Source organism: Chlorocebus sabaeus, chromosome 18 (genome assembly GCF_047675955.1).
Source record: "Chlorocebus sabaeus isolate Y175 chromosome 18, mChlSab1.0.hap1, whole genome shotgun sequence".
Classification (NCBI taxonomy): Eukaryota; Metazoa; Chordata; class Mammalia; order Primates; family Cercopithecidae; genus Chlorocebus; species Chlorocebus sabaeus.
The window spans coordinates 987484-1004146 of NC_132921.1; the positions used below are offsets into that span (position 1 = coordinate 987484).

Genomic DNA, 16663 nt, shown 5'->3' on the forward strand with positions numbered 1-16663 from the left:
GGGGACGGTTCTTCCCTGCACAGCCACTGCCCCCACATTCGCTCTGTGGGCCCAGCCAGCGCCGGGCTGAACACTGCACTGTGGGGACGGTTCTTCCCTGCACAGCCACTGCCCCCACATTCGCTCTCTGGGCCCAGCCAGCGCCGGGCTGAACACTGCACTCTGGGGACGGTTCTTCCCTGCACAGCCACTGCCCCCACATTCGCTCTCTGGGCCCAGCCAGCGCCGGGCTGAACACTGCACTGTGGGGACGGTTCTTCCCTACACAGCCACTGCCCCCACATTCGCTCTCTGGGCCCAGCCAGCGCCGGGCTGAACACTGCACTCTGGGGACGGTTCTTCCCTGCACAGCCACTGCCCCCACATTTGCTCTCTGGGGCCCTGGCCAGCGCCGGGCTGAACACTGCACTGTGGGGACGGTTCTTCCCTGCACAGCCACTGCCCCCACATTCGCTCTCTGGGGCCCTGGCCAGCGCCGGGCTGAATACTGCACTCTGGGGACGGTTCTTCCCTGCACAGCCACTGCCCCCACATTCGCTCTCTGGGGCCCCAGCCAGCGCCGGGCTGAACACTGCACTGTGGGGACGGTTCTTCCCTGCACAGCCACTGCCCCCACATTCGCTCTCTGGGGCCCTGGCCAGCGCCGGGCTGAATACTGCACTCTGGGGACGGTTCTTCCCTGCACAGCCACTGCCCCCACATTCGCTCTCTGGGGCCCCAGCCAGCGCCGGGCTGAACACTGCACTGTGGGGACGGTTCTTCCCTGCACAGCCACTGCCCCCACATTCGCTCTCTGGGCCCAGCCAGCGCTGGGCTGAACACTGCACTCCAGGGCCCCAGCCAGCACCGGGCTGAACACTGCACTGTGGGGACGGTTCTTCCCTGCACAGCCACTGCCCCCACATTCGCTCTCTGGGCCCAGCCAGCGCCGGGCTGAACATTGCACTGTGGGGACGGTTCTTCCCTGCACAGCCACTGCCCCCACATTCGCTCTCTGGGCCCAGCCAGCGCCGGGCTGAACACTGCACTGTGGGGACGGTTCTTCCCTGCACAGCCACTGCCCCCACATTCGCTCTCTGGGCCCAGCCAGTGCCGGGCTGAACACTGCACTCTGGGGACAGTTCTTCCCTGCACAGCCACTGCCCCCACATTCGCTCTCTGGGCCCAGCCAGCGCCGGGCTGAACACTGCACTGTGGGGACGGTTCTTCCCTGCACAGCCACTGCCCCCACATTCGCTCTCTGGGCCCAGCCAGCGCCGGGCTGAACACTGCACTGTGGGGACGGTTCTTCCCTACACAGCCACTGCCCCCACATTCGCTCTCTGGGCCCAGCCAGCACCGGGCTGAACACTGCACTGTGGGGACGGTTCTTCCCTGCACAGCCACTGCCCCCACATTCGCTCTCTGGGCCCAGCCAGTGCCGGGCTGAACACTGCACTGTGGGGACGGTTCTTCCCTGCACAGCCACTGCCCCCACATTCGCTCTCTGGGCCCAGCCAGCGCCGGGCTGAACACTGCACTGTGGGGACGGTTCTTCCCCGCACAGCCACTGCCCCCACATTCGCTCTCTGGGCCCAGCCAGCGCCGGGCTGAACACTGCACTCTGGGACGGTTCTTCCCTGCACAGCCACTGCCCCCACATTCGCTCTCTGGGCCCAGCCAGCGCCGGGCTGAACACTGCACTGTGGGGACGGTTCTTCCCTGCACAGCCACTGCCCCCACATTCGCTCTCTGGGCCCAGCCAGCGCCGGGCTGAACACTGCACTGTGGGGACGGTTCTTCCCTGCACAGCCACTGCCCCCACATTCGCTCTCTCTACAGAATGCCATGGCCCAAGCCCCAGGGGTGCGTTTAAGGAAAACTGGGATGAAAGGAGTTATTCACATGTTAGGTTAAACAGCATCCTTTAGTTTTTATTCAACTGGGAAAACGCTTAAGTGAGGGCCATTTTTTTAAAAACCCAAATCGAAACAACATAATATCCTGTTTTTCAGTACTATATAAATAAATCCAATAGCCTCCATTGAAACACAAATAAAAAAACAAAGTGTATCTTGAATTTAGAGCAGTCAAAATAGAGATAAGAAATAAGAAGAGCTAAACAATAAGCAAACGTAAATTCTAGAGAATCAGAAAGGAGGTTACCCACCTTTTTTTCTCGTCTGAGAGTCTCGGGACCCAGGGGGCGCATTCATGTCACCTGTGCCCTGGAAGTACACATATTTCTTCACAGTTATCAGATTGGGGGCAAACTTCCAGACATCTTCTCGATCATCAATAATGCAAACCATTGAGTCTCCACAAGGAAAGAGATTTCTACAAGTGAAAATGCATAATTCACACAAAATAATAATGAAAAGAGTTTAAGATTCTAATCCACATGTAACCAGCAGACAGCAGGTTCATCAGAAACTGACACCAACCACCCCGAAGCCCTTTCTGTTTGGGTCACATTTAAACCTCAGTAACATCTTCTCCACAGCTTCTGATTCTCCTTCAAGCCAGAGTTTGCAAACAGTTTCTTAAAGCGCCAGAGTCACTACTTCAGGCATGAAGGGCCACAGGGATGAAACCTAACTCTGACCGTGTGGGCGTGGCCATGTTCCAATAAAACTTCACGTACAAACCAGGCTGCGTAGCCTAAAGGCCAGAATTTGCTGACTCTGAAAACAGCCCGGGATGGGCTGTGTGGCTCAGGCCCGGAATTCCAGCGCTTTGGGAGGGCCGCTTGAGCCTCGGAGTCTGAGACCAGCCTGAGCAACACAGTAAGACCCCGTCTCTACAAAAAATACAAGTTAGCGGGGTGTGGTGGTGTGCACCTGTAGTCCCAGCTACTCAGAAGGCTGAAGTGGGAGGATAGCTTGAGCCCAGGAAGTCAAGGCTGTGGGGAGCTGAGACCACACTACTGCACTTAGGTCTGGACAACAGAGTTAGGCTGTCTCAAAAACAAAAAAACAAAAACCAGACCTACTGCCAATGCAGAATTTCTAAGTGGACCTACAGCTACCTCCATGCAAAACACAGTGCCCGCCACTAGGGCCTATCCTGGGCATGTCCCCATTAGATCCTATCATTCTGCCTTCACATGACTTTTCCCCTTAACACATCACTAACAGCACCTCTCATTCTCTTTCGCCCTGATTAATCTGCTCACTCTGGTGCTAACTAGCAAAAAGGAGGTTTCTGAAGTAAATACTTTCAGATTCTCTTCTTAGTTAATATCAGCTTGCATAGGCCTCACAGTCTGCGTGGACTCCCTAAACGTAAAAACCGAAGCACTGGGAGGCGGGCGGCCACCGTGAGCCAGGAAGCGGCTGAAGCTGAAGCTGCGACCACCAGGGCTCCTCGGGAGAACAAACCACACCTGGTGTGTTGCACCAGCAGGGACGGACTTCCGGGTGGAAATGGGGAAGCTCCTCGTACAGAGTGGGCACGAAAGTCGAAGAATACAAAAGGATATAAAAAGTCTCTACGTAGGGCAGGGAGGGCCGCCCTGTCAAAAAGGCTCAGAGGAGCTGACAGGAGGCGGCTCTGGAGCTCATGGAAAGGAAGAAATGGCAAAAAGCAAAAAGATGGGCAAAAGTCACGTGACTTAGGATTTTATAAATTATTAGTAGGATTAACACAGGCAAGCTCCTAAGAAAACTATAAACCTCAGATGCTGATGCTGACGTCAAGAACTGCCCCTAAACCAGGGGCCCCACAGAGCTGCTGAACTTGTGCGTGGGGTGGGGTTATCCACATTCCTCTGCCACTCGGGTCCTTTCGTCTGCCACCTCCCTGATGCCATCCCATCCCTACGCCTGCCCTCCTGGGTTCTGGGCCCAAAAGTCCAGTCCCCAAGTTCCCCAGGAGCCCTGGTCATTCCCTAGATACTCAGAGGCAAATGCTGACCTACTGTGGGGACACACCCCTGCCTCCCGCCTCTCCAACCACAAGTCTTCGCACAGGAATGAAAACCTGGAGCTAAAGGGACTAGAATGATCACACGTGCCAGGGTTGTTAGCAAACAGATGCACGACGTCAGGCGGCGGGCTGACTTCGAATCGGTGCCGTCTGACAGAGATGAGGCTGAGAGGATGACAGTCCCCGCCTCCACAGACACAAAAGCCCAGCCCGAGGGTGTTTTCAGGGAGGGGCTGTTGGGACGGGGCAGAGCCTGGACTGGGTGCCCTGCACAAGCACCAGGGCTCAGGCAACCTGGGAGACAGTGGGAGTACAGGTTAGAAAGGAACTTTCTAAGTACTCTGAGGCTAACAAGGAAAACTGGAGAGGGGACGTTAAATTCCTAAAAAACATCAATACAGAAATACTGCTCTAGGCCGGGTGCGATGGCTCACGCCTGTAATCCCAGCACTTCGGGAGGCTGAGGTGGGAGGATCATGAGGTCAGGAGATAGAGACCATCCTGGCTAACACAGTGAAACCCCGTCTGTACTAAAAGTAAAAAAAAAAAAAAATTAGCTGGGCAAGGTGGCGGGCACCTCTAGTCCCAGCTAAGTCAGGAGGCTGAGGCAGGAGAATAGCGGGAACCTGGGAGGCGGAGTTTGCAGTGAGCTGAGATCGCACCACTGCACTCCAGCCTGGGTAACAGAGCGAGACTCCGTCTCAAAAAAAAAAAACAAACAACAAAAAAAAAGAAATAGAAAAAGAAATACTGCTCTAAATCTCAAGATGCGATTTTTGAAATGGGAAACGAACAGCAAGAGGTCTCTGTGAGGAGCGTGGCCAGGTACATACCTAAGGTTCCCCGTTTTAGAAAACGGGTCAATACATTCATCCCTGGATAATATTCGATGAGAAAAAAGCTTCTTCTCGGGGTCTAAAAAGCCTTGGAAAAGAAAACAGGACAAAGATTACATGCCTGAAACACGTTTAGGTCACACGGCGCGTGGTGAAGCCTTGAATGTTATTTTACAGTGGCAGACACAAAACACGATGAATTGGCACCAAACACTTCATCCCTTTTCGTGTACGACCGGGCTCATGGAGGGCTTCTTTTCTCTTATGGTGAACTTATTTGTCAAACACGAATCATGTCTGTAAGTGTTTATAATTCTATTAATACGGAAAATTTGTAACATCCTACTGAAGCACCTGCCTAAACCAGAGGGACATGAAAACTACGGAAGGCACTTCATAAGTCAAACAGGTGAGTCACCGTTCAATCTCAAAACGCTCTGCATGTGGTTCTTTACGTGATGGAGTCTGGACGCTGAACTGAAACTACTCTGCGTCACCTCGGACACGATCTTTCCCAGCCCCGGGCAGGCGGCCCTGCTCTCATCTGTAACGGTTAGTGGAGAAAAGGTAACCAAGGAAGCTTGCTTCTCCCAAGTTACTTCAGTAGAATCACACAAACTCACAGGCTGTGTTGCAGAAACACAGAAAGGTCGGTTATTTCTCACTATTATACACGCTTTAAAGCTGGTAATTCAGGCAACATCGAGGAAGCCTGCCTGACGGAGGAGACTGGGAAGGAAGGACATCGCGACACCACAATGACCAGCTAGTGCAGAAGCTGCTTCCGCAGCGAAGAATCTGCCTGGGCTACATTTGACACTTGGGCTACATTTGACACTTGTACTTTACACGACATCTGTTAATTACAAGTCTAGTTTAATTTTTTAAAAGTAATTTTCTAAAGAGCTTTACAAGCTTGATGCTCTGCTTTGACTCTTTAAAGATGGTAAAACCATGCTATCTGCAAACACCCCTTCTGCACTTCAGGAGGCACCACCGTCACAACCAAGAAATCAGGCAGAGGTTTCTTGGTATTACCTCTGCTCTGGGTTTCCTGATCTATAAATTTATCTTCTGAACTTTCAGCCTACTGTGTTATCTTCCTAAGTTTGCAAAGTCTTCAATCTACAGTGAAGTGCCCATAATTTTAAAGAAAGATAATTTAAAAGTAAGTCATCTCTTGCTAATTTACAAGAACCACAGAATACATAGTAAACGTATTTCAGTTTGTGGAAGTAGGGATACTAAACAAAAACAAAACAGACTTTTCAGGTAATTTCTTCTATTGGTAAAATATGTTGGAGGCATCAAGTTCAATGTCAATTTAATTTCACCGGCCATTTAAAACATTCTAGAGAGAAAAAGCTACGGTAAGTATGAAGCCTCACAAGGAAATGTTTCAGCTACTCATCATATGAGTGGCTGAAGCCATAAATTTGGACATACCTCAAGAGACAGGTATTCCATGGCACGTAGATAACGTGTTTAAGAGTGTTTGTTCATTTAACATTTACTGAGTTTAACATTACTGGGAATTTTGCCAGGAATATAAGGTATAGGAATGAATACAACACAATTATTACCCTCCCAAGAGGCTGAAATTATAAGAAAACTGAACACATTAACACACAACCTCTACCTGGCATGACACGTGCAGGTGCCATGGAACAGAACGGAGACTAGATTGCAGAAGAGTGAGCCAGTCCAGAGTCGAGAGCTGGGTCTGTGGTCTCATCATGGCACACAGGCCCCCTGCACAACCGTCAGCTCTGCATGAAGCACAGGAGGTAGACCAGACACCTCAGAAGCACTGTGAACCCAAACTCCAACCACGCAGCCCACATCCTCTCAAGACTTAAGACTCACTGGAGCACCTGGCTCCACGCCCCTGTGTGACACCCGGGGTCCACTTCCAGATCCGAACACACCCACAACGCCTGGCTCCACATCTCCGCATGACACCCGGGGTCCACTTCCAGATCTGAACGCACCCACAACGCCTGGCTCCACATCTCTGCGTGGCACCCGGGGTCCACTTCCAGATCTGAACGCACCCACAATGCCCGGCTCCACATCTCTGCGTGGCACCCGGGGTCCACTTCCAGATCCGAACACACCCACAACGCCTGGCTCCACACCCCTGTGTGACACCCGGGGTCCACTTCCAGATCCGAACGCACCCACAACGCCTGGCTCCACATCTCCGCATGACACCCGGGGTCCACTTCCAGATCTGAACGCACCCACAACGCCTGGCTCCACATCTCTGCGTGGCACCCGGGGTCCACTTCCAGATCTGAACGCACCCACAATGCCCGGCTCCACATCTCTGCGTGGCACCCGGGGTCCACTTCCAGATCCGAACACACCCACAACGCCTGGCTCCACACCCCTGTGTGACACCCGGGGTCCACTTCCAGATCCGAACGCACCCACAATGCCCGGCTCCACATCTCCGCGTGGCACACAGGGTCCACTTCCAGATCCAAACACACCCACAACGCCTGGCTCCACATCTCCGCGTGGCACACGGGGTCCACTTCCAGATCCAAACACACCCACAACGCCTGGCTCCACATCTCCGCGTGGCACACGGGGTCCACTTCCAGATCCAAACGCACCCACAACGCCCGGCCCACAACGCCCGGCTCCACATCTCTGCGTGGCACCCGGGGTCCACTTCTGGGATGTGAACGTGCCCTGACTGCACTCCGCACAATCACTATTGTTTTCACGCTGGCTTTTAATCAACTACCCGCTGCATCCGTCCCTGCTGGGCTCAGCCTCTGAGATCACAAACGCGAGAAACACGCTGGCTGTTTTCGATACAGGCTGAAACATACACATGACAGTTAAAACAGAAGAGCTGCTCTGGGCACCACCTCAGTTACCCTGTAGCCCCGCGGCACTATGCACAATGCACTCTGGGGTCCGTAAGATCTTCTGGGAAGATGAACCTGCCTCCTGGCTGAAGCATCACCACCTCCAAACGTTTCAAATGCAGCACTGCCAGGAGCTTTCCCTTCCTTGATGTCACTGGTTTGCTAGTATTTCAGTAACAAAAAGATACCTGGACTTAAAGGAGAAATAAACGCAATTGTTTCTTACTATATATAGACACGTAACTTCTAGATGATCACTGAGGCCACGAAGTTGCTAAATCTAAAGTCTGTTAATAGAATTATTAGCGTCTCTACAATCACATAAAAGACACGCATCCCAAACACTCAACATTTCTGTCCTAGTCATACTGAAAGCGCACATGCTATCAACACGGTCACTTTCAAAATGAAAAGCATCAAAGGCGGAAGCTCAGCAGCCACCTCAGGCTTCAGTCCGGACCTCACTTTCTCACTTGCAGAAAAGCTGACCCAGGTCATTTCTACAGATCCCGCCAGCCACAACGAAGCAAAGCTGGGCCTTCCTGAACCGCAGCCTGGATGCAGTCCTCCTCCCACGTTGCTGGGCTCGAGGGCCCGTGTTCTGCTGAGAATCTCTGCATCCATGTTCAAAGGGATACTGGTCTGCAGTTTTCTTGTGATGTCTTCGTCTGGTTTCCGCCCACATCCCTTGGACATACTGCAATACTGGACTTTCACGTAGAAAGCAGAGCTTGAAACGCAGAAGGCGCCAGACAGGGCCCGGTGATGCCAGCAAACCTAGCAGATCTCCCTGCAGCAGGACCCACGCTCGAGGCCCTCCGCAGCCACACACCCACCAGCAGGCTCCCTTGCTCTGCTGTCCACGCCGCTCAGGGGCCTGCAGATGTCAGTATGGATGTTCTACGGAATTTGCAAGCAGCTGCCAGGCTCCCTCCAGCTTTCAGGCTGATAAAGAAACATGGCATTCTCTTCACCTGCTTCATCTTTCACCACACGAGACCTCATGAATGTGGAATCGGACTGTAGTGTCCCACACCCTGCCTGTCGGTGTGAAGGGTGGTAAGGGTGTGGCCCAGCTAAAACCTGGGACCCCTCTGCTTTTAACCCAAATCCCTTCCAGCCAAGCATTTAAACAGACCCGAGCCTTCCCCATACTCATCCTCACTGGGGCTTGTGTGCTCTGACCAACAAACGTTGACATCCCTCAGAAAAGGATAAGCAAGACGTGTGCGACAGCCAACCTACATAACCCCAACTTTAAAGAGAGAGACCTGGAGAAGGATGCCCCAAATAAGAAACATTTGTATGGGCACTGGATACACAGATGGAAGATGGGACAGGAGAAGGAGGAAAAATCACCGGTGCATCCTGGACTGCCTGCTACCTTCCAGAATCAGACTTGCAGGTCGCCAGGCTGTGCCCGCTGGTGAGCACCCTGTGTGGGAGGCGGGAGGCAGGAGGCAAATGCGTCACCTCCCAGGGAGCAGGCCATGCAGCGCACGGTGCTCACAGTCCTGGGGCACCAGGATTGTTCACTTCCCCACTGAACAATCTGGGTTTCAGGAACTCACCCAGAGGATCCAGTCCATAGAGGAGGGAAAAACTCACATAAAATGATGAAGATTTATAACAAAGGGTTGGATGAATTCTTGGTGATGAAATCCTATGTGAAAAGAACAAGCCGGGCGCGGTGGCTCATGCCTGTAATCCCAGCACTTTGGGAGGCCGAGACGGGTGGATCACGAGGTCAGGAGATCGAGACCATCCTGGCTAACACGGTGAAACCCCGTCTCTACCAAAAAATACAAAAAACTAGCCGGGTGAGGTGGCGGGCGCCTGTAGTCCCAGCTACTCGGGAGGCTGAGGCAGGAGAATGGCGTAAACCCGGGAGGCGGAGCTTGCAGTGAGCTGAGATCCGGCCACTGCACTCCAGCCCGGGGCGACAGAGCAAGACTCCGTCTCAAAAAAAAAAAAAAAAAAAAAGAACAGTACGTAAACTTGTGCACATATTAAGACAAACTCGGCAAAATTATATACAAAAAAAAAACAGAGAATAGGGGACAGCCATGGATATGACGACCGTGAGGAAGACTTCTCTGGTCTTTAGTCTCTCCCTGACATTTGTTATTGTGAACGTGACGCCCCCTCGGGCGTCTGGTCTGCGTGGGCGTCACGGCACTGCAGTGTGTGACTTACAGGTTGGCCCCTGGGAGGTGCCTGGTACTGGCTGCGAAGGCACAGTCCAGGGCTGGAACACACACAGGGAGTCGGGGCTGGAACACACACAGGGAGTCGGCGGTCTATTTCCACATAGTGGAAGTCGACTAAGGCAGCTTAGTCGGCCTGGGCTGCTCTGAAGAAACTCCGCAGCGTGGGTGACTCAGGAACGGGCGTCCCTTCCTCACAGTTCTGGAGGCAGCGTCCGACCAAGGCGCCAGCACCGTGGCTGCAGGTCAGTGGGCACTGGCTTGCTGCACCTCCCGCAGCTCCCAGAACCCGCCTGGGTAAGGGCCCTGATTCCACTCAGGAGGATGGAGTCCTCATGACCTCACTGCCTTCCACACCCCTCCTGATACCCTCGCCTTGGGACTGGGTTTTAACATATAGACTTGGGGGCTGTAAAACCCCAAATCATAGCAGGTGTTTTTTTTTCTTTTTTTTTGAGACAGAGTCTGCTCTGTCGCCCAGGCTGGAGTGCAGTGCCGCGATCTCGGCTCACTGCAAGCTCCGCCTCCTGGGTTCACGCCATTCTCCTGCCTCAGCCTCCCGAGTAGCTGGGACCACAGGCGCCCGCCACCACGCCTGGCTAATTTTTTGTATTTTTAGTAGAAACGGGGTTTCACCGTATTAGCCAGGATGGTCTCGATCTCCTGACCTCATGATCCGCCCGCCTCGGCCTCCCAAAGTGCTGGGATTACAGGTGTGAGCCACCGCGCCTGGCCAGCAGGCTATTTCTTTCCTGGCTTGCGGACGTGAGCAGTATCACCCTTGTGCATAATTACCTGTCTTCGCACCATCGATCTCAGGCAGCCATGCAGCAGCCAGAGTGTTACCAGTGAATGTTTCCAATTTCAATTACAAGAGGAATTAAAGGTCATGATCAAAATTCCTAGAAAGGCACTAAATATTAAAGGAGGATTCAAAATTCATTTCCCCACCAACAACAAAAAGACTAAGACCAACCCGGAAAGACCTTTGAATTTTAAAACACTCAATCTAAACCTCTGGAGCCGGCACGGAGGAGCCCACACTGCCACTCGGGCCCACGTCCACGTGGGACAGACGGTCACCGTCCCACGTCGTCCCCTCGCTTCGTCCACGTGGGACAGACGGTCACCGTCCCACGTCGTCCCCTCGCTTCGTCCACGTGGGACAGACGGTCACCGTCCCGCGTCGTTGTCCCCTCGCTTCGTCCACGTGGGACAGACGGTCACCATCCCATGTCATCGTCCCCTCGCTTCATCCACGTGGGACAGATGGTCACCGTCCCACGTCGTCCCCTCGCTTCATCCACGTGGGACAGACGGTCACCATCTCGCGTCGTTGTCCCCTCGCTTCGTCCACGTGGGACAGACGGTCACTGTCCCATGTCATCGTCCCCTCGCTTCGTCCACGTGGGACAGATGGTCACCGTCCCGTGTCATCGTCCCCTCACTTTGTCCACGTGGAACAGACGGTCACCATCCTGTGGCATTGTCCCCTCGCATCATACACATGGGACAGTCACCGTCCCGTGGCACTGTCCCCTTGCTTCATCCTGCTGGTGCAGACTGGCACTCACGCTATCACCCAGGGAGACAGAAGCAAACGCTAAATCCTAAGGGTAGCCATGTGCAGGTGGGGGATGGTCACGCTGTGTGCAGTGAGAGCACCCGGCACGAGCACACACAAGTAGCCTGGCCTGAAGTCCCTGTGAACTGATTAAGAAGGTGTCTGTCAGAGTATCTCACAGAAGGTGGTTCCACGTGCCCACGTTGTCCTGACACACTCCCAAAGTGCCCCACCCAGTACTGCGCCCGGCCAGAGCGGTGGCAGAATTCCCTGACCTCTCACAACCCCCTGCACAACGGCCAACTCTAAGACCACAACTGAGTTGCAGGAGAGCTTCTTTTCTTTCTTCATCTTTAAGAAACCATCACCGAAAACAGGAAAGAAACCCACGGTTCACGCGGCCCCTTCGGCTGCGGTGGACTGACCTGCGATGGTGTGTGCGTACAGCCGGCTGCCGAAGGTGAAGACGTGCAGCTCGTACAGCTTGGCGATCTTCTCCAGGAAGTCCTTGCAGTGCGGACGCAGGCGCGTGTGCAACATGGGCTCACCCCGGCCCAGCTGGAAGTGAAAGATGCCCTGAAAAGAATGGCAGCAACAGTCAGGAGAAAAGGTCTGAGAAGCCCCAGCGGCCCCCACAACCCGCGTGCCTGAGACAGGCGTCCTGAAGACACACGTGTCCGAGGCAGGCGTTCTGAAGACATGCATATGCCTGCCCCTCCACATGGGACAGAGGACACACGTGTGTACATGCCTCTCCACACGCACAGAGGACATGTGTGTACACGCCCCTCCACATGGAACAGAGGACATGCATGTGTACACAGCCTTCCACATGGGACAGAGGATATGAGTGTGTACACTCCACGTAGGACAGGGGACATGTGTGTGTACATGCCCCTCCATATGGGACAAAGGACACGTGTGTGCATACACCCCTCCATGTGGGACAGGGGACAGTGTGTACACGCCCCTCCCCGTGGGACAGAGGACCACACGTGCGCCCATCCCTCCATGTGGGACAGAGGTTGCATGTCCACCTGCCCCTCCAAATAAGGACGTGACCCTAACTGGTGCAAGGTGCTACCTGTGGCATTTAAAACCCACTGTGTAAGTACTTTCCATGCACACGGTATGAGTGGCGAGTGCGGCCTTCTCAGCTGCGGGAATGTCCTTGACGCGTGTGATTAACGGCTGCCCATGATTACTAGGATAGCCACCTACCTGCAACAACTGTCCAAGATCACCACCCTGGGTAATCACGTTAACAGTAACAGCCTACGATAACTACATGATGACCACCGATGACAGCTACACTCACTACTCATGCTAGCTACCTACCTGCAACAACCCGTCCCTGATAACCATCCCCAATAACCAGCCAACAGTAACCACCTATGACAACCACACAATAACCATCCCCAATAACCAGCCAACAGTAACCACCTATGATAACCACACAATAACCATCCCCAATAACCAGCCAACAGTAACCACCTATGACAACCACACAATAACCATCCCCAATAACCAGCCAACAGTAACCACCTATGATAACCACACAATAACCATCCCCAATAACCAGCCAACAGTAACCACCTATGACAACCACACAATAACCATCCCCAATAACCAGCCAACAGTAACCACCTATGACAACCACACAATAACCATCCCCAATAACCAGCCAACAGTAACCACCTATGATAACCACACAATAACCATCCCCAATAACCAGCCAACAGTAACCACCTATGACAACCACACAATAACCATCCCCAATAACCAGCCAACAGTAACCACCTATGACAACCACACAATAACCATCCCCAATAACCAGCCAACAGTAACCACCTATGATAACCACACAATAACCATCCCCAATAACCAGCCAACAGTAACCACCTATGACAACCACACAATAACCATCCCCAATAACCAGCCAACAGTAACCACCTACGATAACCACACAATAACCAGCCAACGGTAACCACCTATGATAACCACACAATAACCATCCCCAATAACCAGCCAACAGTAACCACCTATGATAACCACATAACCACCGATGACAGCTACACTCACTACTCATGCTAGCTACCTACCTGCAACAACCCGTCCCTGATAACCATCCCTGATAACCAGACAACGGTAACCACCTATGATAACCACACAATAACCATCCCCAATAACCAGCCAACAGTAACCACCTATGATAACCACACAATAACCATCCCCAATAACCAGCCAACAGTAACCACCTATGACAACCACACAATAACCATCCCCAATAACCAGCCAACAGTAACCACCTATGATAACCACACAATAACCATCCCCAATAACCAGCCAACAGTAACCACCTATGACAACCACACAATAACCATCCCCAATAACCAGCCAACAGTAACCACCTATGACAACCACACAATAACCATCCCCAATAACCAGCCAACAGTAACCACCTACGATAACCACACAATAACCAGCCAACGGTAACCACCTATGATAACCACACAATAACCATCCCCAATAACCAGCCAACAGTAACCACCTATGATAACCACATAACCACCGATGACAGCTACACTCACTACTCATGCTAGCTACCTACCTGCAACAACCCGTCCCTGATAACCATCCCTGATAACCAGACAACGGTAACCACCTATGATAACCACACAATAACCATCCCCAATAACCAGCCAACAGTAACCACCTATGATAACCACACAATAACCATCCCCAATAACCAGCCAACAGTAACCACCTATGATAACCACACAATAACCATCCCCAATAACCAGCCAACAGTAACCACCTATGATAACCACACAATAACCATCCCCAATAACCAGCCAACAGTAACCACCTATGACAACCACACAATAACCATCCCCAATAACCAGCCAACAGTAACCACCTATGACAACCACACAATAACCATCCCCAATAACCAGCCAACAGTAACCACCTATGATAACCACACAATAACCATCCCCAATAACCAGCCAACAGTAACCACCTATGACAACCACACAATAACCATCCCCAATAACCAGCCAACAGTAACCACCTATGACAACCACACAATAACCATCCCCAATAACCAGCCAACAGTAACCACCTACGATAACCACACAATAACCAGCCAACGGTAACCACCTATGATAACCACACAATAACCATCCCCAATAACCAGCCAACAGTAACCACCTATGATAACCACACAATAACCATCCCCAATAACCAGCCAACAGTAACCACCTATGACAACCACACAATAACCATCCCCAATAACCAGCCAACAGTAACCACCTATGACAACCACACAATAACCATCCCCAATAACCAGCCAACAGTAACCACCTATGATAACCACACAATAACCATCCCCAATAACCAGCCAACAGTAACCACCTATGACAACCACACAATAACCATCCCCAATAACCAGCCAACAGTAACCACCTATGACAACCACACAATAACCATCCCCAATAACCAGCCAACAGTAACCACCTACGATAACCACACAATAACCAGCCAACGGTAACCACCTATGACAACCACACAATAACCATCCCCAAAAACCAGCCAACAGTAACCACCTATGATAACCACACAATAACCATCCCCAATAACCAGCCAACAGTAACCACCTATGATAACCACACAATAACCATCCCCAATAACCAGCCAACAGTAACCACCTATGACAACCACACATAACCATCCCCAATAACCAGCCAACAGTAACCACCTATGATAACCACATAACCACCGATAACAGCTACACTCACTACTCATGCTAGCTACCTACCTGCAACGACCGCCTAGGATAACCACCCCGATAACCAGCCAACAGTAACCACCTATACTAACTACGAGATAACCACCGATGCCGATGTCACTTCTGCCTTTGTTTCTTCAAATGCTGACACGTTACACAGCAATGCCACTGCAGGTGCTCTGAACAGACCTCCTCCCACGTCACGTGCTGACAGTGCTTTCCTGAGCTACTGAAGAAAAGAAATCAACATTCCCAGGTAACCTGGTGTAACACACGGGTGATTTTCAGACACAGTTTCTTTCATTTACATATACAACACAGAAGCTGAAAGTATTCTAAATCGTATTTAGTAGACAGATGGAATGAGCAATACCGACTCACTCGCCTACATATGATCGACACGCAAATAAGACTGCTTTCCTCAGGAAGTTACACTTCGATCCTTTTAATCCTGTTAATTTCTCAGTAAAATATTTCCTCTTAATGGCTTTAATTAAGCTCAGTTACATTTTTCCAGCTCTAAGTTAGTTAGGACCCTCGGAAAGAAGCTACTCTGTTAAAGATCTACCAGTGAAAAGTTTTAGTAACAACTTTCCCAGTTACATTTTTCTAGCTCTGAGTTAATTAGGACCCTCATGAAGAAGGTACTCTGTTAAAGATTTAGGACTGGGACGTTCCAGTAACAACTTTCCCATTACTCAACAGTAACAAGTCCAGCAGCTGTCCAGGCTTCGGGAGGTGGGGCCAGCACCACTTCTGAGCCCTGAAATTGCTTTCAGAAGGGCCAGGAGTACGGCCAGGCACCAGCCTCAGGGTCTCCTCTGGATGTCGAGTGGGGTACACTAACACTACTGAGGCGGCAGAGGACAGTCAGTTCATGCTTAGACCCCCTTCCCCACGACATCAGGACACTGTCGCCTTCCAGACCACACAACTGAGAAACAGCCACATTATAACCAGACCCAACGGTCTTCAGCAGGCCTATGCTGGAGATACTGAGAATCACAGGAAATTTTTGGTTTCCCAGTAACTATAATCCATGCTGACACTCTACTGTAGCTTATTAAATGTGCAATAGCTTTATGTCTAAAAGAACAATGTACCTAGCTTAATTTAAAAATACTTTATTCTCAAGCCTGTAATCCCAGCACTTTGGGAGGCCGAGGTGGGTGGATCACGAGGTCAGGAGATCGAGACCATCCTGGCTAACACAGTGAAACCCCATCTCTACTAATACAAAAAACTAGCCGGGCGAGGTGGCAGGCGCCTGTAGTCCCAGCTACTCGGGAGGCTGAGGCAGGAGAATGGTGTGAACCCGGGAGGCAGAGCTTGCAGTGAGCAGAGATCCGGCCATTGCACTCCAGCCTGGGCGACGGAGAGAGACTCCGTCTCAAAAAGAAAAAAAAAAAAAACAAACTTTATTATTAAAAATGGTTGGGCGCAGTGGCTCACGCCTGTACTCCCAGCACTTTGGGAGG

The 16663-nt window shown here is 51.8% G+C and overlaps 1 protein-coding gene across 4 annotated transcripts in view; it reads right to left on the reverse strand.

The window, feature by feature from the left end:
- Window positions 1-16663, reverse strand: part of CTDP1 (CTD phosphatase subunit 1) — a 74097-nt gene that overhangs the window by 38463 nt on the left and 18971 nt on the right. For all 4 annotated transcript variants that reach the window (XM_008013717.3, XM_008013719.3, XM_008013715.3 and 1 more), the window contains exons 5-7: window positions 11821-11971; window positions 4740-4830; window positions 2150-2316 (exon numbers count right to left, since the gene is read on the reverse strand). In XM_008013717.3, coding sequence (XP_008011908.2) covers window positions 2150-2316; window positions 4740-4830; window positions 11821-11971 — 409 coding nt within the window. The remainder of the gene's footprint in view (window positions 1-2149; window positions 2317-4739; window positions 4831-11820; window positions 11972-16663) is intronic.